The sequence below is a fragment of the Lepidochelys kempii genome, chromosome 11 (genome assembly GCF_965140285.1).
Source record: "Lepidochelys kempii isolate rLepKem1 chromosome 11, rLepKem1.hap1, whole genome shotgun sequence".
Classification (NCBI taxonomy): Eukaryota; Metazoa; Chordata; order Testudines; family Cheloniidae; genus Lepidochelys; species Lepidochelys kempii.
The window spans coordinates 42,104,299-42,126,804 of NC_136390.1; the positions used below are offsets into that span (position 1 = coordinate 42,104,299).

Here is a 22,506-nt window from a genome sequence, read left to right on the forward strand (position 1 = left end):
TTCATTACATTCAGATAAAAAGAGATACAGAAGGAATGGAGTAGGAAGTCAGCATACAGAGGACTTTGAAAGAACATTCTCTATTATTTTCAAAACTCATTTGCCCTATGCAGCTAGGAAAAAGGAAAAAAGATTGCCCAAGGAGAAAAGTGAATAATTCTTCCATCAAACCTGGCTCCAAGCTCTCTGGGAACACAAACACTCTGTCTTGAGACTATGGGAAGAGGCCACAGAAACTTGTCCAGAAAACTGCTTTTGTTTTGAGTTAAAACAATTGTTGCTGCTTCTCTTGATGTCTAAATGAACCTTTCTAATGGGGATAGTAATGTAAAAGAATGAAGCTAACGTAAGAATAGTTTAAAAAGAAAAAGTAGCTTCACAATCTAGGACTTCAAAATTCTGTAGGACCGAAAAAAGTGCATATACATGCTGTAATCTGGGAGAAAAATAATGCAGATTGGGGCTGGATCACAGTTTACAGGCTTCTTTGGGCATCAAGAATTCCACCAATGGATGCTTCTCTAACAACTACTGACAAGGTAATCCAACACTAAGCTATGCGAAACAGAGGATTCTCTATAGAAAACCTACTTGCCATTATAAAAGCTGTTCGTGATTACATTAAAAAAAATACAACCAACCAACTATAGCGCTTCAGCTGTTCTAGACAGAAACCTGTAATGTGGGATGGAGACACTCCTTGAGTTCAACATATGCACTCTGATATTTTAAAAGACTTTTGATTGGATTGAGTTATTAGGGGTTTAAAATTATTCTGCATGATCTGACTTTTTTTTAAAGTAAGGGGCATGGGTTTTTTTGTTTTTACAGTAATGATCTCCCCACGTTCAATCTGTACTCCCCTAAATAAATGGAATTAGACTGCATCGTGTAAATAAATGGAGATTCTATCTTGGCTAAAAATGACTAGTGTATCAACTAATAATTATGCATTTTTGTTGAGATTAAAAACTGACACTATTAATTGAATTTTTCAAAGTAGAGTTTGCCAGTGTTTTCACATTCAGATTGTTTTGTGTAACTTATAGATCTTTGCTCACACACACACACGCTTTTTTTTGGTTCATATATCAAAGAGTTTGCACAGTTTCAGGTACTGTGTGTCTAGATTCCTCTTTTAATCCTTAAATACTTATATTCACATTTTCATACTAAGTGGTGAGAACAAAGATTTTGTATTATAGTTCCACTGCAGTAAAACAAGAGCTGTGGGACAGATTCCTTCAGCAATAATTAAAACTAATTTTTATTCTTGCTTATATTTACTGAATTAGATTTTAAAAGCAAGCTTCAATGTATGTTTATAAGATGCACTACTGGAACCATTTACTTTCAAACCACAGTTTTAATTTTTTCCCCTACTGTAAATCAAATGGTTGGCATGCTTTTGTTCTAAATGATAGGTTCAGGTAACTAAAAACTGACAGTTTTCATCTAGCCACTGTGATGGTTCAGATGTATTAACACTATTAACTGAAACAAATTTTAAAAAGGTTTCAGAGGAACAGCCGTGTTAGTCTGTATTCGCAAAAAGAAAAGGAGTACTTGTGGCACCTTAGAGACTAACCAATTTATTTGAGCATGAGCTTTCGTGAGCTACAGCTCACTTCATCAGATGTTTACCGTGGAAACTGCAGCAGACTTTATATACACACAGAAATCATGAAACAATACCTCCTCCCACCCCACTGTCCTGCTGGTAATAGCTTATCTAAAGTGATCAACAGGTGGGCCATTTCCAGCACAAATCCAGGTTTTCTCACCCTCCACCCCCCCACACAAATTCACTCTCCTGCTGGTGCTAGCCCATCCAAAGTGACAGCTCTTTACATAATCAAGTCGGGCTATTTCCTGCATAGATCAAGGTTTTCTCACATCCCCCCCACCCCCATTTTAAAAAATATGCCCTTCTGGAAACATTGTACAATATCTTGTTGAGATGACCAAAGACATATTTGAGTACAAATACTGTGAGTACCTAGTACTGAAAACAATTCCACATATGACCTAGGTACGTATAATATTCTTGTAAATTAACCCCAAATTTGTTGCAACAATAAAATGATAGGAAAAATGCAGAGTCTCCCTCACCAGCTACTAGTACCACATAATTTTTTCCCTATAGTATTATGGAGAAAGTACCAAAAAAAAAAAAAAGGTAGCTTACATTAGGAAAAAAACTTGACGTCTCATATCCAAACTAATTTGCTTCACATTAGAAATAAATATACCCCTAGATATTACGTAAGTTCTTCATGTCTACAGAGCAATCAGCACACCTTAAAGTCTAACAGACTTCAATTTTGGTTAAAAGAAGAAGAATATAACGCAGTTTCATTCATTCTTGTTGCTAGAAGGGCAAGCAAAAGTGAGATAGAGATCATCTAAAAGGCACCAGCATTGCCTTGTTCATTCTTAGGGACAAAATAAGACCTAAAGCAACAATAATTTCATAACTGCTGCAATACCTCAGAATATCTTGCCAACAAACAAAAGTGCATTAAGGATACCTGTAAAACAAGATTTCAAAAATATTGAGCATGATTACAACTGTAGCTGACTACATGGTTTAAAAAAAAAAAAAAAAAAATTGCCACACTGCTTTATACAAAAACTGACCTTGAAGAAAAGTAGTTTTTCACATATGTATTTTGTTTTCTAATTATAACAAATATATCTCAAGCAATATTCAAGCAGTTTATGATATTTACATGTCAATTCACATATCAGTAAGGCCTCCAGATTCTGAGCCAGCACCTCAGCTGGAGTAAGTCAGCTTCCATGAACCCACACCAAATTTACCTGAGCGAGGATCTGGCCCTCTACCTTCCTATAATATGTTCCATCATTAAAAGAACATTAAAAGTTACTTACCCTAAACTAACTGGTTCTTCAAAATGTTTTAGTCAGTGTGGATTCCACTGCAGAGGCACATGCGCCTCTGGCGTGTGAGTTCAGAATCTTTTAAATAGCATTGTCTGTTGGGGCCATGCATATGCCCTGTGCCCCCATATGCAGGCATGAAGGACAGAGCGGGGATGAACAGTGGGAGCCATACTGACCACAACATCTCAAAGGAAGTTACTGTAGGGTAACTAACTATTCTTTGAGTAGGTGTAATTGTGGATCACATTATAGGTGACCACCAAGCAGTATCTTCTTCAAGATAGCAAGAATGAGGAGCATGAGCTGACAGCCTGATCTATGGCTGCATGGACATTTGCAGGTCTGTCAGCCAGAACTGCCTTGCCCAGTAGGGAACTATGAGAATGAGTCTGGCCCAGTCTTCTCTGGCTTCAGCAATCAGGCTGGGGATGAACAGAATCAATGGGAAGGAGCAAAAAAAAAAAAAAAAAAAAAAAGGCACCTGGCAAAGCACCTGGATTCATGCCTCCTCCAAAACAGAAGTTAGGGCACTTGGCACTGTCCTTGGTGGCAAACAGGTCTCTCACCAGATTCATCCACCTGTAGAATATTGAACTGCTGATGGATTTCAGCAATGACCACTCATGGTTGGTGAAAGACAGACTTCTATCAGAGTTAAGAGGGCACAGGTTTCATAGCTTGCTTGCTTCCTTGAGAAGGAAGAGTCCTTGTTTACGTACTTCATTGCGGATATATCATCAGGCTCCTTGGGATTTTTATTGTATTCTTGACACCACAAGCTAAGCCTGGTCCAGATGGCGTAGCAGGCCTTTAGTGTGCAAGCTCTCCTGGGGTAGAGGAGAGTTCTGATCACTTTGGAAGATAGATCAAATGCAGCTAACACTTCCCTCTCGATAGCCAGACTGTCAGACAGTCTGGGTCAGAACAGAGAAAAGAGCCTTGGTAAAGGATGTCTGGTCTCAATGGAAGCTGCAATGGTAATTCTAATTTCAATTCCATCAGATCAGAGAACCATGGTCTCTTTGGCCAATGCAGAGCTAGTACTATCACTTTGCTTCTTCATGCCTTATACTCGGGACCCACCTTTCCTAAAAGTGGAAAGAGAGGGAATGTATATAGCAGGCCTTGTGGCCATCTGTGTGAAAAAGCATCAGTCTCCAGGGCCTTGGGATCTGCATCCCCGCCACTTTGTGTTCTTGTGACTGGCAAACAGGCCAACTACCAAGAGGCTGAATGCCTGTGAGATCAGAGTGAAGACTTCCAGATTTAGGCACCATTCTGAGTTGTTGCCAGTGCATCTGCTGAGCCAGACTGCCTTTTCAATTCTTTTATGCCTATTCCATTACTTTTGCACATAGAGTTACTTTCCCTGTTCCCCCGGTTTGTGCATACAGGCCACAGTGATTGAGTTGTTCAACTGCTCCAGAACATAATCCCCCTCTAGGTAACTGGAACCTTAGTATGAGCTCAGAGCTGTCAGTCTAGACCAGGGGTGGGAATACTTTTTGGCCTGAGGAGCACATCTCGGTATGGAAATTGTATGGAGGGCTGGCTCGGGCAGGGGATTCGGGAGCACAGGGGGGGATGAGGGCTCCGGCTGGGGGTACAGACTCTGGGGTGGGGCTGGGTATGAGAGGTTTGGGGTGAAGGAGAGTGCTCCAGGCTGGGATCGAGGATGGGAGGGTGCTCTCGGCTGGAGCAGCAGACTGGGGTGGGGCTGGGGATGAAGGATTTGGGGTGCAAGAGGGTGCTACGGACTGGGATCAAAGGATTTGGAGGGCGATCAGGGCTGGGGCACAGGGTTGGGGGCACGGTGGGGGGCTCAGGGGTGCAGGATCCAGGCAGCGCTCACCTGAAGCAGCTCCTGGAAACAGTGGCCCACCCCCCTCTGGAGGCGGGGCCATGCTGCTCTGTGCGCTGCCCGATCCGCAGGCACCACCCCCGCAGCTCCCACTGCCGCGGTATCCGGCCAATGGGAGCTTCAGAGCTGGCACTTGGGGTGGGGGCAGCGTGTGGAGCCCCATGGCTGCTCCTGCTTCCGGGAGCGACGCGACGCAGCGCAGAGCAAGGCAAGCTTCCAACCCCACTCCTTGGCTGGAGCGGGGAAATCTCCCAACCCCTCTCCCTGGCAGGAGCTTGAGGGACAGATTAAAAACATCCGATGGGCCGGATGCAGCCCACGGGCCGTAGTTTGCCCACCCTGATCTAGACCAACAGGTTGATACTCTGGTTCCTTTCCCTAGAGTTCCAGATACCTTGCATTCTCTTGTGCCCCAGATGTACCCCCCATCCCATAGACTGGCATCATTTGTGAGTACCCATGGGTCTAGAAGGCATATGGAAAGACCCCTGTGAATGATCCCTGGGATTTTCCACCCATTTTAAAGTCTTCGGCACTGGTATGGAACTAGTACTTGATCTTGCATGCATTGCAGTGAACGTTTCCACCCTTTTAAAGAGAAAAAGCTTACAGACACCCGATATGAGGCCTTGCCATGGGATGATTCCTATACATAAAACCAGGAAGCCCAGTGGCTGCAGACACAGAGTGGCCTGGTAAATCTTACCAACCTGGACATCAGGTTCTGGATCTTGTGGAATCTGTCCAGTGACAAGTAGACATTTGCCACAGAGGTAGCAATTTCCACCCCCAGGTGAATTATCCTTATAGAGGGAATCAAGAAACTTTTATTGGTGTTCATTATGAAGACACACACTTGAATAGGTTTTGTCTGTATGCTTCTTATCTGTAAATAAACATTCTGATCTGGAAAATCTGTGTGGTCACTAGTAAAAAAACACTATCATTGTCATTATAGAGAAACTAAGGACCCCGGGCTGGACTTCTATAAGACCTGCTTGGGATAATCACAGTGACATGCAGAGGGACTGCAACATAAAACTCCCAGTCAGAAGGGGTAGGATGTAGGTCCTTGCCCAGAAAGAGGAGAAAGCTAGAGGCCTGAGAACTGAGCAGGCATTCCTCAAAAGGACCACAGAGGGGAGATTAGAGGTGCAGTTACCCTGAAACTGTAAAAGCGTGGTCTTTTTCAGAGGATATTCTGGTTGGAAACCAGAGTGTTTTCGGTCTTTGAGGTAGCAGATACCAGGAGGGGCTAGGGTATGGAACTGGAGCATAAATTCCCTGAGATCTCAGTGTCATCTTCAAATCCTTAAGGGAATATAGAGTGTCTTGTCCATTCAGGCACTTTGCCCTCAAAGGGTAGATCCTCAGTTGTTGCCTGGACCTCTTCTGGATGCCTGTAATCAGGAAGCCCAGCACATTGTGATCACTATATCCTTGGATTGTGCAGGTCCAAGATCTGAGGAGATGCACTCAGAGATCAGAAAGAACAGAGATGCAGGTAGTGCTGTAACCAGTTTATAAACCACCACCCCGTTCCCCTCACACTGTTCAACCTTCCATTAACACTTGTCATTCCTCCTTGTTTGTGAAACTAAAGATATCCCTCCATTCTGAGCCTCCCCCGAAAAACAGATAAAGATAAAGTTACTGCAAACCCAAAAAATCAGTTCAAGGTTACATTTGCTGGAACACCAAACAATGCCATCAAGAGTAAATAAGTCACTACATATCTGAGAATGGGAGAGTTCTCGAAAACATGTATGAAAAGAATCCCAATAAGCATCAATTGTATAACTGAAGAAATTTTTTCCCATTTAAATAGACATTTTCTACTTAACTGTATAGTTTTTGTTTAACAAAACGTCACAATATTATTCTTACGCTAAACAGTTCACATGAATTAACGAATTTACATACGCATCAGATGAAAGATTCCATCACAGGCGCTAATATGAGACAAAAAGGCATTTCCTAGGCCCTGGCCAGCATGGGCTCCTTTCACAAGACCAGCAATATCCACTACGTTCAGAAAGGCTGGAATCTTGCTGAAAGATAAAAGTTAAAGGTTTCATTACCAAACAATATCAACTAAAACTGTTTAGCACATAAAGAAATCCAAAATACTACGAAGTACTTAGGTTAATATGGGCTCTATTTCTGTTTTTAAAATAGATCTGTAAAAGAAACAATGGTCTTTTGTCCCCTTTTGCTTGTTTTTGATGTATAAAGGCTGCCTGATCTATTTAAAAAAAATAGAGATCATATAGATATAAAATGAGACAAAATTTCTGAATGCATTTTAAATACAGGGTCTTGTCTACTATTTTTCCTGGTAGACTCTATAGATAACTCGTAGGTTTAACCTCAGAAAAATCTTGGATTTGATTAAGAGAAGCTATTTTTATTCAAACCTTTTGAACTAAATAGTCTGGCTTGTTTTTTAAATGTTAAAACATTCAATTTTTAAATACCTAAGTTTTAAATACCTAAAACTGTAAGGACAAAAAAAAAAATCTTTTGTTAGGGATTCAGCATTCACACCCTTTCAACTAAGGGTGGAAAGCACTCCTAATTCATATCCGACTCCCCAAAGCCTTCCGCAAACCAGGGAAAATAACTCTCAGAAAATATCAGGAATGTAAACACAAGCAAGAGATTTTTGTTTTTAAGCTTTTCAAACCTTTTTATACACAAAGAAGAAAAACGTACAAATCTGTTTTTTCCCCCTCTTCTGGTCACCTCTCATGAATATAATGTTCGAAGAATTTGACTCCTTAACTGTCTAAAGAGATACACTCCTGATCTAACGACAGGGAAGGGCATTACATAACCTTCCACATTTTTTTTTCAGGAAAAACAAACTCATACAAAACCTTATTACTCAGAAATAATACATATAAAGGTCAGGCATTTAAGACCAGATCCTTTGTCCCACCTAAGTCTGCTTTGTAGGGTTCGAGAAGCTTGAAGATTTAAAACAATCAGATTAGGATTCCCATAAGCAAAGGGAATTCTCTAGTACATTAATAGCATAATCAGACCTAGAGGTCCATATCATGGACCAAAAACAATGTTAAAAGAACCTAAAGTTTCAAAGTCAAACAAAAGTTAGAAAATGCTAGAATTAAGGATGGCTGTGCAATATTAATGCATATGCATTACTAAGCACTCTGTAATTACATGCACACACACTCTTTTTCCTCCAGCAGGACCGCATTTTTAGGAAGCAAACTGAAAAAACCTTACATTATAAGTAAGGCTACATTTATGTCATGGAGGTCATGGAAGATATGGAAACCGACTTCCAGAGACCTGCGTGACATTCTCTGCTTCAACCCCAGGGGCTGCAGGACTCTGGAGCTGGCAGCCAGTGGGCCCCTGGCAGGGTTCCAGTGACAGGGGGCACCCTGCATGGTTCCCATTGATGGGTGACAGTCTTGCAACAGGGGAATGAGACACCTTGGGCAAGTAGGTGTCCTGTATTCTCTTTGGGAAATATGGTCACCCTGCAGCTCCCAGCTGCCATAGGCAGAGGAGGCCCTCCCCTGCAGCTTCCAGCTGCCACGGGCAGAGGGGGAACCCCACAACTCCCAGCCACCACAGTGGCAGGGGGAAACCACAGAGCCGCAGCAGCAAAAGTCACAGACAGGTCACGGACTTCTGTGAATTTTTGTTTATTGCTCTTGACTTTTACTAAAAATAACCATGACAAAATCTTAGCCTAAATTATAAGGAATTATGCTAACATCCATATGGATCACAAGCAGATTCACAGCATAGGCTTCTGCCACTTGACCTAATGAAGTAACTGATAGCAGCAGGCTGTCATCTTCAACTTGATACAACACTGGGATAAGACATACTTTGCCAGTGGGTTTCAAAGATGGTTGAGAATAGACAAATCTTCGGATTCAGAAACACAAAGTTCCACAAAGGAGTGTGTTCTAGTTGTCCCAGATCCTTCCCCTACTCCCCACAAGCCCAATCCTTTCTATTTCTGTCCCCTCCAGCCTGTCCCTGCCCCAGTCTTATCTCAATTCTCCCCCAACCACTTTGTGGTTCTTCCTCTCACTCTCACTCTCCTCACGTACCTCTAACCAGAGGTGGGCAAACTACAGCCCACGGAGGCAGGGAACAGGGGGGGGTTGAATAAGTGTGGGAGTCCTGGGGGACCTGGCAGGAGGCTGGGGTGTGGACAGGGGGCAGGGCAGTCAGGGGACAGTGAGCAGGGGGTGGTGCCCCAGGCAGCGGGGGTCTGGGAGGCAACAGTCAGGGGATGGGAAGCGGGGGGGGGGGGGGGGGGCTGGATGTGGGTGGTCTAGGGACAAGGAGCAGGGAGGGTTGGATGGGTCATGGGTTCTGAGGGGGGCAGTAAGTGGGAGGGGGAGGAGACCAGGCTGTTTGGGGAGGCACAGCCTTTCCTACCCAGATCCTCCATTCAGTTTTGCAACCCCAATGTGGCCCTCGGGGCAAAGAAGTCAGCCCACCCCTGCTCTAACCTATTCTTTCATTCCAAGCTCCCTGTACAAGTCCCAGTTTCTCACTTCCACTCCAACTTCTTGTCCAATTTCAGCCTTCCCCCAACTGGCTCCCTTTCCCTGTCTCCTTGCCTACCTAGTATCAGGGCATGCCTACACTATGGGCATTACAGGGACACTGCTGCAGGGCTGTGTCTATGAAGCTGGAATGCCGTAGGGCAGACTGCTTCCTATATTCAACAGGAGGGTTTTTTCCCCATCCATGTCAGTAATCTGCCTCCCTGAGTGGTGGTAGCTAGGTCAACAGAAGAATTCTTAAGTCAAGCTAGCCACTTCTACACCAGCGTTTAGGTCAGCTTAACTACAGCATTCAGGGATATGAAAAATTCCTGAGCCCCGGAGCTAGGTTGATTTCAGTAAGTGTGCGGCGGCAGCAGCAATCCCTCGATACAAGGAGGATGTCTGCCAGGGGAAACATCATGGATGATGGTGGAATCATCGAATGTGTGCTCTACAGTTTTTGACATGGTGATTGCTTAAAGAGAGCACTACTGCTGGCTGGGATACTGTACAATTTCCTTTTTCCTCTGCCATTTCTCAGCCTCACTCTTGAGCAAGATGATTCTCTTCAAAACAGGCTGAGGCTTGATGTATGATGCAACACCACTGAAGTCTATTGCCAGCTAGCTCTTCCCCAATTCGTGGGATCAGTGGCCCCCTTCTTAAGATATACTTTCAGGGAATCCTTGCAGCATTTCCTCTGTCCCTCACGGGTCCTCTTACCATGATTAAGTTAAGAAAAGAGAATTTGCTTCGGAAGACAAGGAGCAGACACCTGCACACAACGACCAGCTCAGCTAAGTCGATGTTTCATAATCTTTGCCCCAACACTGGTGATGTTAGCTGCAGAGAGAAAGCTGGCATTGGTGCAATGGTCTTCCTATCTGCTATGGGGAATCTTCCTAAGGCAGCGCTACTATCACTCCAGGCGCTTAGAATTGCTTTGGTATGCCATCCATGTCCCAAACCCATAAAGGAGGGTGGGGATGACTACTGCACTGTAGACCAGGATCTTAGTTTCCATTTGCAAATCTCTAGCAATAAAGATCGGAAAGTTGCGCAGTTCTAAAGACACACGGGCACAACAGATCCTATGTTCAATCTCCGCATCTAGATTGGCTGTCTGGGAAAGGTGGCTACCAAGGTAAGGGAAATGCTCCATGTTTTCCAGGGGCTCACTACCAATGATAATTTGTGGGAGAAGGGGGGCTATTTGTGCTGGGGCAGGCTGATGGAGCACCTTAGTTTTCCCAATGTTGAGGGAAAAGTCCCGGGCTATGATAGATGCCTGAGAAAAGATCTAGGGCGGACTGTGTGCGCGCAAGGATAGCAGAGTCGTCAGCATACTGAAGTCAGTAATAACAATCCTGGTGACCTGATTAGATGCAGTGCTGCAGCTGTGCCCCTGTAGTGGGAAAGGGAACCAGCAGGCAGAAGACAGATTGGACAAGGAGTTGGAGTGGGGTTGGGAAAGACTGGGACTTGCACAAGGAACATGGAATTAAAGATTAGGTTGGGGTATTCAAGGAGTGTGGGACTGAGAGGAGAAGCCATGAAGTGCTTTGGGGAGGGCTGAGATAAGACACAGGCAAGGACAGCGTAGAGAACACCACCAACCATAGTTTGTGGCATTAATTGACCTAAGGCTTTTGATTCCATCAATCGTGAAGGGATATAGAAGGTCCTGTCTAAGTTTGGTTGGCCACTGAAGTTCATTTGTATTCTCAGGCTACTTCATGATGGGATGACCGCCACCATCCTCTGTAATGGGGTGGAGACTAACCTGTTCACCATCTGTACTGGTGTCAAGCAGGGCTGTGTTGTTGCTCTAACCCTTTTTTCTATCTGTCTTGCCATGATCTTGGATTCTTATTCGTGAACTGCCTTTCTTCTGGAATTGGGATTATTGCATCACATGGACAGCCAGCTCTTCAACCTCTGGCATCTTCATACTTAGTAAGTATAGAACAGGGCTCAAACTCTTTCTAACTTATACATTTCTTTCAGTTCTAGCCATAGCCATTTTAAGGAATAAAGACAAAATCCAAATTTCCAGTATTGTTGGAAGGAAATGCCACTCCACCCTGCTAAGGGCCTTATCTAGAACTCAGATAGCTGGGTTTTGCTTTTGCTTTTTTACACTGAGTCGTCAGTTGTGTCTGCTGCTCTATAAATATTATTCAATATATTCCTTATGGTCACGTAGTATCTCTAAACAAACTATAAATGTAGTTATTTTATCGAGCCTTGTGAAAGTTTTATAATACCAATTCAATAAAAGGAGAAAAGTTTATCAGATTCATCTTCTGTGGAATCTTTGGTTAAAAATATAGACCAATTACAACTAAACCGAACTCATTAGAAGAAAGTTCTCTTTTTCTCAATTATACAGCTGCAGGATTTTGAAGGAGAGGAATGGTTTTTGGTATGAAATATCTCTAGTCCTGCGCCGGCTTCCTCAAACTTTGGAAACTTCTGACGTTCTCCTTTTACTCACTCCAATTTCTTTTCAACCGTAAGTTTCTCTCAGCTAAGTAGTCTTCTGTATTTGTTATAAACAATGGGATTCATATGTGTATATAGTAAAGTGTTCCAAATCTGATTTGCAGATGTTGATCATTTCCCTGATTCATCCAAAATCATTAATTGCATTTTGAGTTTCTTCCTTTTAAAAAGCCAAGTAAGGAGCCTTCCTGTTTTATTTCCTCATACACTTGCTCCTGCTTTAGTAAATTTTAATATTTCTGCCTTATCTAAGGACAAACTACTAGACAAAATATAAACAAAGTGAAGAAAATTCTCTTTCTGTATTTTTAAGTTTAATGATTGGCAAATACAGTAATATGTGAGCTTCTACTTTTATTTTTTCTACTTGGCTTTACACAATTATTTGACATTCACTAATATGAGCACCAATAAGTTAGGGGTCATATTAGCCTCTTCCAAAAACTTAATTTTGCTTTTTATTATTTTAATTGGGTCTTCGAGAAATATGCATTAAGAGGAGTCCATATTCTCTGAGAGTTCATCCCTTTACCCATTCTCCACTGTGCTGTAACTGAAACATTAACTGACCGATGAATATCCAAGATGTCACCCATGCATCTTCCAAAGCAATGATTTAGAAAACAAGAACTGAATCAAACCTACAAAAAGATATATGATGAAGGAAATATTTACATAGTACTTTTTTTGGCTCTCTCGCTCTCTCTCATATATATCACACACACCCCCGCCTATACCTTTTATTTTATGCTTTCCTTTGATTTTCTGAATGGCAGGGGCGTGTTGCACTCCAAAGTGAATTTAAAAGGGATGTGCTGTCCACCCTTCCCGCAGCCCCCACTGGCCTGGAGCAGCGAACCACGGCCAGTGGGAGCTGCGATCGGCCTAACGTGCGGACGCGGCAAGTAAACAAACCGGCCCGGCCCACCAGGGGCTTTCCCTGAACAAGGGGCGGACCGGCTTTGAGAACCACTGCTCTATAGAGGGTATATAGGCCGGTGTGACAGACCGCCCACAGCTCGGTTCCTTCTCTATCTAAATATCCAACGAAGAACGATCTGAAAAAGAGGGAAAGGAACGCAGGTAGTAGAGCACCAATGGGGGGTGGGGAAGGGAAGACATGCATCTCTAAGAGCCACAGTTAGTGCACGGGCGAGTTACCTCTTCTTCAAAGTAGAGTCCCTTTAGGTGTTCCACTTCAGATGACCACCGAGCAGTATCCCCAGAAGGGAGCTTCTGAATTGAGTCCAAGACAGAAGACAGTACAGCAGTACCAAGTGCCTCATCAGATCTGATGGAATGGACTAAGGTATAGCATATAGAAACCTATGTAGCAGCTCTGCATATCTCAAAACAGAACGTTCCTGAATAAAGTTATGAAAGTCAACTGTGATCTGGGAGAACATGCTATTATCCTTGGGAGATGGGGGAAAGTAGAGGGAGGAGAGGGGTAGAGGACCAGTTCCTTCTTAGCACGCAATGACACACCCAGAGATCCAACACAAAAGTCTGTGTAAAGATTGTGGACCACACTGGATCTCCCTGCGACAGACTGTTTTTCCTCTATGTGATCTTTAAAACTGCTTGGTCCAATCTAAGTAGAAGGCCAATGCCTGTCTAACATCTAAAATATGAAAGGAGGTCTCACATTGAGATTTATGTGATTTAAGAAAAAACCGCTGGTAGATCAATGGCCTAGTTAAGATGAAAATCCAACAGCACTTAGCTGAGAATTTAGAGAGTGTGACCATGAAGAGATCTTGTCCTTGAAAACCACTGTAAATGGGGGGAGGTTTCCGCCATCAAGGCCCCAATTATCGCAACCTTGTGGGCTGGTGTAATGCTACTAGAAAGGCTGTCTTCACAGATAAGCGAAGCAAGGAGCAGGTTGCCATAGCTTCAAATGGAAGGTCCTATGGAGGTATTTAAGTACCAGTTTGAGATCCCATGTAACAGTAGGATCCTTAACTTGGAGAAGATGTTCCCCAAACCCTTAATAAATCTTGACAGCATAAGGCGTGCAAATCTGGAAAACCCTTTTAGCAAGGAATGAAATGCTGACATCACAACTAGACGAACCTTAACAGAGCTAACTGACATCACTGATTTCTTCAAGTTCAGCAGGTAATCCAAGACCACTAAAAGTGAAGAGGATTAAAAGCACAAGATGGTGATGGACACACCAGAAACGGAAAAGATTCAACCACTGAAGGTGAGTAATTCCAGCTGATTCCCTTCTACTGTTGAGTAACACCTGTGGTACTCCTGTCAGGCAGGTGGCTTCTAATCCTGAAGCATGGGACTTGCATCCAGCGAGAGAAGATGTAGGATGGCTGGAAGTTTAAATGACCATTGGAGACACAGGTGAAGCAGGTCAGGACTTCGACTCTGTCTCAGCCTGGTCGGTACTATAAGGATAACCCTAGCCTTGTCTTATCTGATCTTGTTAATCACTCATAGTATTAGCAGGGTTGGAGGAAATGCAGAGAAAAGATTTCGTTCAGGGAAGGAGAACGGCATCCTCCAAAGATGATCCAAGGACGCTTCTTGTTACTGAATGTGGTGAATAGATCCACCTCTGGAAGTCCCCACATTTGAAATATCCTGTGAAATAATTTGAGAGTCCAACTCCCATTTATAGCCCTAGAAGAAGCACCTGCTGAGCATATTCCTATGATATTCTGGGCTTGGCTGTTGTAATAGGCTGTCAAGCCTGTTGGAATTGGGGAAGGCAGTCTTCAAATGTGGGGAGGTGGGTAAAAGGTTGCAGGAAGAGGTGAGGGAGGAACTGAACCCTCAACCTATCAGTCAAACCAGGCATACTCAGCTAAGCAAAATAGGCTCCCTGGAAGATATTAAAAAAAATGTAAAAAAAGAGGGGTAAAAAAGAAAAGCGGGGGAAACCTTTCTAATTCTGTACTAACAACCACCAACTGGAAACACTAAACCAACTAAAAGAACAATTGCAGAATGCGCAGAGGAAAACGCAAGGTGGACATGCTAGTGTTCCATCTCAGGCTAAGGCAGTAGAGAAGGAAATATAGGCAATTCACACACCAAGTCCCAAATACCCTCAGTGTGCAGCACAAGGTTGCATAGAGCACATGCATGGGTTGAACAGACACAGCTAAAGGAAAATCTCTGAGCAGAAGCGTGAAGGAAAAGTGCAGTTTCCAGATAATAGGCCTGGAGGTCGACATTTACTATCTGTCCCACTAAGTCCAAGTGTAATATTATCAGAAACAGGATGTGCCACTGTGATGCTGGCAAACCAGGTACCAGCTCTTGCCAAAGCTTTAGGCCTCAGCCAAACACTAACAAATTAATTGCTGCAAACCAGCAACATGAATTAGTAGGGTTGAGATGGGTACTGAACTTATAACGTGTTTAGACTTTATGAAATGCTTTTAAATTGCTGCACGTATTAATTTCACTTAAATATTACCAAACAGCATGTGATAAAGATGTAAGTAAGTTTTTGCTTTAACTGTAAAAAAAATGTTTGCCCTGAAACTGTCAACTTGTCAGACAGAATAGTCTCTTGCCATCAGGAAGGAGTAGCAAAACTAAATGGCCAATTGTGGGACATCACGATACAAAGACTTCGCTAATTGACCCTCCATAGGCTACGCGCAAAAGGGCTCATCCCATTAGCTTGAATTCTGGAAGAAGAAAAAGACTGAACAAGAAAATTTCTCATCTCTTTTACTGTTTGGACTCTGACAGGGCTGGAGCTATGAAACAAAAGCAGAGATCCCCAGGGTCAACCTGGGTGCTGACAGTTTACTATAACTCTGTCACCTTTTAGAACCATAGACTAACTCATTTGTGTGTGTGTGTGTTTACCTGCTTTAACCTGTAAATAAATCTCATTTCTTTTTCCTAGTTAATAAATCCTTAGTTTACTCCTGGAATGGCTACAAGCATTGTCTTTGGTATGACATCTGAGGTACAAATTGACCTAGGATAAGTGATTGGTCTGTTGGGACTGGAAGCAACCTGAATCTTTTGTCATCTTCGGTGTATGGCAACCAACTATCACTAAGTCCAGCTTACCTGAGTGGCACGAGTGCCCAAGGGGCTATCTGACTCCAAAGCAATGTCATACTGTTTCAGGAGTTCACATTTGTTACTGGCTTAGTGAAATCTAATTACAGAACATACAAATAGTTTGGGGTCTCTATCCTGCTTTTTGACAGTCTGCCTTAAGGTTGGCATTCACGGTCGTGAACCACTCCAGACAGCATGACAGCCACCTGATTGATAGAGGTGATAGACTCGGGTATATCACTGCAACACTGATATATAACAAAGTCACTATCATTCACAGATTAAATGCAAAATAATATTAATAAGATATTAAGGTTGCAGTTGAGCATGTGAGTCAGGAATGCCAATGTTAATACTGACTATGCAACCTTCCATGTTCCTTTGTTTTTATGGTTATTGAATGATCACATACTGTCTCAAAAAACCACTATGATTTTACATTTCTCACAAATTTAACTAACTTAATTTTCGTAATGGCCCAGTATCTCTGAGTCATGAAAAATTGCCTTCTTTATGGTGCATACAGGCATCTCACAGTTTCTTCCATTTTTAAGATTAGCATCAGTTAAAATGAAGAAATACCACTGGAAGCATAAAGGAATTACAAATCAGCAAAATCTTTCAAAACTGAAAAAACTAAGGATGGCTCCTATATTTTAAAACTGTCTGCAGTTCACATATTATACATTTAACAGGATGGTTTTGGTTTGCCTTTGGAGAGAGACCTCAGAACAGTAGTTATGCCATCTCAACCTGTAACTGAAAGATCACATTTCTAGACTAGTATTAGCAAATTAACAAAATGTTTGTTTTATTTTCATATCTTAAGTAGCACTGTATACAATTTGTGTTTTTCATAGAACCCCAATCTAAAACTATATTAACAAAATTCATTCTTCCTTTGCGTATCTGTTGTACTTTAATATCAAGCTATTTTATGCACAATTTTGCTTACAGTATTCACATGCATATGCTACTGATCTGAAAGTTAGAAATAACTTGATAAATTGAAGAATGAGCCCTATATGAGTATATAAGCAATATATTATTTTCAGATGCTAAGTCCCAAGTGAAAGCATGTTTACAGTATTATACATCATTAAAGCACACTGACACTGAAAGTTTATCTTTGAAAGCATTGAATTGGCATGATGGCATGTACTGGTACCTCCACCAAGCTGTTTTTTAGTTCTATAGAATTTCAACTTTCATTTTAAAAAAAGGGGTTCTAGTTTGTTATGGTTGTGAGGACAATCTTCAAAGAGAGTATACAGAACGATACAGATACGTCTGCTGAATTTGCAGAGACAAATTATAGCTTAAAGAACTGCCTCATTCACCTCAATGGATCCTAACTCAGATGCTAGTAATGACAATTAACAATATTGACATTTAAAGTATTTCACTGCTCAAAGCATGGAATAAAGAGGAGGAAAGAATACTGTGAAGATCTGCAGGAGCTACTGTGAATGAGAGCACATTTTTGCTTCAAGAAGAGATGGTCTTGGGAGACTATCACAATTTATTCCCCTTGCCCCCACAAAGCAGACAACCCTGAAGGATGCAGTGGAGCCAAGCAATCACACATGATCATACTCCATCCACACATACAACTCAGAGCAGCATCTCTTTTTAGCATTTCAAGTGTACATATCTAGTCTTGTGAAAAGAGTTTGAACAAGTACTACCTTATACTTCCCTTTCCCCCTGAAAACTCTCAATCTGACCTCTCTTGGAAGAGGAGGAGATTATCTAAAAGTAACTAAATGTCTCTGAAAGCAATGCCTCTATAAATTCACATTTGTGACTTAAATCCCTACATACAGCCACACAATCTTTCATCTGTTTCCATGTTGCTTGAGCATGTTTGACAATGTATTTCTCAAGTTGTTTTCATAGATGGCCTCATACACTTTGGTATGCAGTACTACAAGATGCTACACATTTGTTGCAAAGTCTTCAGAAAAGAGGTTGCATAATATTTTTGTATTCAGTTCATATACGAGACAGAAGTTATACTAGTGGGTTTGGTGGGTGCTGCATTTGTTTCCTCTTTTGAAAGAGCTTGCACACACCCCACAATTTGAGACAGAAATTTGCAACCCATGGGTCCCTTAAAAGTGCTTCTGGCTTCTCAGGTTGCAGCAATAGCCAAAAGCATATTTTTACACGTGATGTAGGTGATTGCAATCTTTTTTCTTGGAGGTGCACCAGGATGCCATTTTATCAAATCTACTTAGGATCAGTGCACGCCAATCTACATAAGGCTATCCCTGAAGACCACCTGCAGTTTAGACTATTTGAAGCTTCCAGTAGTCTACCTGCTTGACTTTATAAAGTTGATAAATGTAGATTCCTTAATGCGGTGGCTTTGCACTTATCTCCTATCTGCTTACTAGTGCAATCGAAGGCATTGCTTTTTAGCCTACTAAATGCTATTTGATCCAGGGTCCGACGAACATAAGAGGTTAATTCTCTATATATGAGCCATCCCAGCAGTTGATATCATCCAGTGTATTTGCTGAAAAGTCCTCAGATTTTAATTCTGGAGGAAGTCTCCACTACTGCATCTGTCTGGCAGAGCCCAAATTAGTTATTTATCTCCAGGTCACAGTGCCAGGTTCATCTGTCCATACAAGTTTCTGTTTGAGGTAGATTAGATGAAGGAAGCCCCTCTTTAAATAGTAGATAGCCATGGGTTGCCTACTAATACTCTCATTGGAGGGCAGTAAGTAAAGCAAATATTATAGTTAATAAATGGCATGATTTTCCTTATACCAATATATAAACACAGTCCCTGTCAGATATTTGAAAGAATGATACTTATCAGACATAGCACTCATTCATCTGGTAGCTGTGCAAGTCTTCTTAAGCAATGATGAACAAACACTTTAAATTTGGATCAGTAACAAAGCTGAAGTTAGTCTTTCATCTGTACCTCTTAAAGGCTGCCCTCTCTGAGAACTTACATGGTTTGTTTTCTTTGTGTTATGGTCAGTCACAGAAGTATTAGTGGTTTCACCATCAGATGATCTGCTCCCATAGCAATTTTGGAGTGCTACAAGCACCTGCCAACGGCTTGAAAATATAATGCAGTCCACTTGGCTTTTTCCTGACTTAGTTTTCAGATACATGAGTGCCTGCACTCCTGTTCTGATTAAGCCAAGCAAGCTGGCACGAACAGACTTCACTGACTTAACAGCTGCTGCCTTTACATTTTTGACATTTCAACACTTTTCTTTTTAACCAAGCTTAGTGTTTGAGTGGGAACTTTAAAATAAAGACCACTGAAAAGCTAGAGCAGATTTTGGACACTGCAAGGACCTCAAAAATTTGTAATGTAAATGTATTTGTTGGGCTCAGTTCTGTAAGTGAAGTATACTGTATCCATAGAATGAGCAAATTAAAAGCTCTTCACATCTGGCTGCCTGCATCTGCCTTCTGTGGCTCAAAACGGAAGCTTTAAAAACTAAGCTTCTCCCTATGAGAATTTAATATCAGCCAAGTGCCCACCACAACTGGGTTTGGCAAAATAATAGAGAACTATAAATAAAGATATTTGGTGCCATTACTGACTCTAAGCCTTAAAAATGAGACCTCACTAAAAGATTTTAAATAATAGTCACTCTTGAGACTGTAATGCTGTAAACAGATTTCTGAATCATCAGTAAGGACTTTTTCCCAACAAAGAATGTTTCCTACAAAGCATTTTTGGCGTTATGCCATGCTTCCTATCAGCAGTCCACCTGCAGACACGATGAGTAGCAGTCAACAATGGAACAGGTAGCAGCAGCAGCTTGCCGTATTTAGCACATAATATAATAACCAGAAGCACTGTACACCCAGACAGCTCCCAAGAATGACTGTGAAGACTGCAGAACTCTATCTAATTGTCTTCCCAGCTATTTTAATGTCTTTGGGTTTGCTTCCACACAAAAAAGTTTGCATTTTCCCTCCTCCACCCAGGAGCATCCAGACAGCACCCTCTAGGGATTCTCACAAGAAAAATGTTGGTAGCCTCAGCGCACGGCCATCAACTCTTGCTGGTGGCCGCTCTGACAATTTTTCCTAAAATGCTTAAGCTATATCTACACTGGGCACTTTACAATGGTGCGGTTGCAGCGGCACAGCCATGCTGTTGTAAAGTGCCCAGCGTAGCCACTCCTTTTTGCTGGGAGAGCGCTCTCCCAGTTAAAAAACAATAAAACCACCCCCCAACGAGGGGGGTTAGCTTAGTCACTGGGAGAGGGTCTCCCGCCAATGAAGCACGGTCCACACTGGTGCTTTTCATTGTTAAAACTTTTGTCCTTCTGAGGGTGGTGGGGTGTTCATGCCTCTGAACAACAGAAGTTTTAACTATGAAAGTGCAGTATAGACATGGCCTTAATTAACTTTAGGAAAAACAAAAATGCATATTATATATATATATATACACACACACACACACACACACATCACTGTAATTTATGTAGGTTTTTATTGCAGACTCAATAATAAAAACATACAGTTATCTATTCTTTACTGGACCTAAAGAGAACAGAAACAAAATAATGTGTTTTTCATGTTCTTTTCTTTTTGATGTTGTTGTTGCTGCTGCTCTTGCATTTTTGGTTGCCTTTTTTTCATTATTATTATTAAAGACTTGCCAGCTAGTAAATTTGTTTCTGTGAAAAATTATATTTTTATGTTGTTAACATTGTTTTGCCCCCCTCCCCCCATCACCGCCCACAAGGCGGTGACTGCATGAAAAAGCCCTCGGGTGGCCGTATTACTAAATGCGGGGTGGGTGGGGAGAGAAGAGAAATAACAACAGAAAATGTGGAAATGGCAGAGATGCTTAAGGACTTTTGTTTCAGTTTTCTCCAAGAAGGTTGGTGGTGATTGGACATCTAACATAGTGAATCCCCATGAAAATGAGGTAGGATCAGAGGCTAAAATAGGAAAAGAACAAGTTAAAAATTACTTGGACAAATTAGATGTCTTCAAGTCACCAGGGCCTGATGAAATGCATCCCAGAATACTCAAGGAGTTGACTGAAGAGATATCTGAGCCATTAGCGATTACCTTTGTAAAGTCATGGAAGACGGGAGAGAGACTCCAGAAGACTGGAAAAGGGAAAATATAGTGCCCATCTATAAAAAGGGAAATAAGGACAACCTGAGGAATTACAGACCAGTCAGTTTAACTTCTCTCCCCAGAGAGATAAAGGAGCAAATAATTAAGCAATCAATTCGCAAATATCTAGACGATACTAAGGTGATAAGTAACAGTCAGCATGGATTTGTCAAGAAAAAATTGTGTCAAACCAACCTGATAGCTCTCTTTGAGAGGATAACAGCCTTGTGTATGGGGGGGGTTAGTAGTTAGTGATTCACAGTCATGCTGTAAGGCCATAACAAGTGGGGTCCCACAGGGATCAGTTCTGACTCCAGTTCTGTTCAATATCTTCATCGATGATGTAAATAATGGCATAGAGAGTACACTTATAAAATTTGCGGACAATACCAAGCTGGGAGGGGTTGCAGGTGCTTTGGAGGAAAACATTAAAATTCAAAAAGTGACCTGGACTGTAAACATGAAAAGCTGAGTCAACTTGCGGAAAGGGTTTGTCCGATCTAGGTAGAAAGCCGAGGGCTCTTCTTACATCCAAAGCGTCTCATAGGGCTTAGGGTAGAAGACTAGAAGGAAGATTTCCTGGCTCATTTGGAAAGTAGACACCACCATGGGAAGGAAGGCTGGGTCGGGCCAAACCTGGACCTTGTCCTTATACAAGACCATGTACGGTAATTCTGAGGTCAGGGCTCGCAGTTTGGAGACTCGCCTTGCTGACATCACCGCCACCACGAAAGCTACCTTCCACGATAGGTGAGACAGGAAGCACGAGGCCAAGTCTCAAAGGGCAGGCGGGCCTGTGAGCTTGGACAGAACCAAATTGAGATCACACTGAGGGGCTGGGGCCCGAACTTGAGGAAAAAGTCTCTCAAGGCCTCTGAGGAACTTAACTGTCTTATCCTGGGAGAACACAGTCTGCCCCGGATTGGTGGATGAAAGGCAGAAATGGCCACCAGATGCACCCTGATAGAGGAGTGTGCCAGGCCCTGGTTCCTTAAAATGAAGCAGGTAGCCTAAGATCGACTGCATGGAAGAACGCAAAGGGGAGATGCCCTGTTCAGCCACCCAATGGGAGAACCTCATCCACTTTGCTGACTTTGGATAAGTCTGTCTAGTCGGGGGCTTTCTACTCTCAAGGAGGACCTTCTAGACCCCTTCTGAACAGGCCCGTTCCTCAGGTTTCAGCCACACAATATCCACGCAGTGAGGTGGAGGGGCGCAAGGTTGGAATTCAAGAGTCAACCGTGATCCTATGACAGCAATTTCGGTCGGTAGGCAGTGGCCACAGAGGGAAAACTAACAAGCTTGATAGCATCCTAAATCAGTGCTGGAGAGGTCATGCTGGGGCAATCCCGATAACCTGAGCCTGATTTTGATTTTTGCTAGGACCTTGCTGATGAGCAGAATCAGAGGGAACACATACATCAGGCTTCCTGCCCACGGCAGGAGGAAGGCATCAGAGAGGGAGCTCTTGCCCTTACCCAGACCCCATCTGGAGCAAAACCTGTGTAACCACCTCTTCTGCCT

At 42.5% G+C, this 22,506-nt stretch overlaps 1 protein-coding gene across 4 annotated transcripts in view; it reads right to left on the minus strand.

Moving 5' to 3' along the window:
* The window catches only part of OLA1 (Obg like ATPase 1), a 201,595-nt gene that overhangs the window by 160,759 nt on the left and 18,330 nt on the right, over positions 1 to 22,506 (minus strand). For all 4 annotated transcript variants that reach the window (XM_073305886.2, XM_073305885.2, XM_073305884.2 and 1 more), the window contains one exon: positions 6,692 to 6,819. In XM_073305886.2, the coding sequence (XP_073161987.1) occupies positions 6,692 to 6,819 (128 nt within the window). The remainder of the gene's footprint in view (positions 1 to 6,691; positions 6,820 to 22,506) is intronic.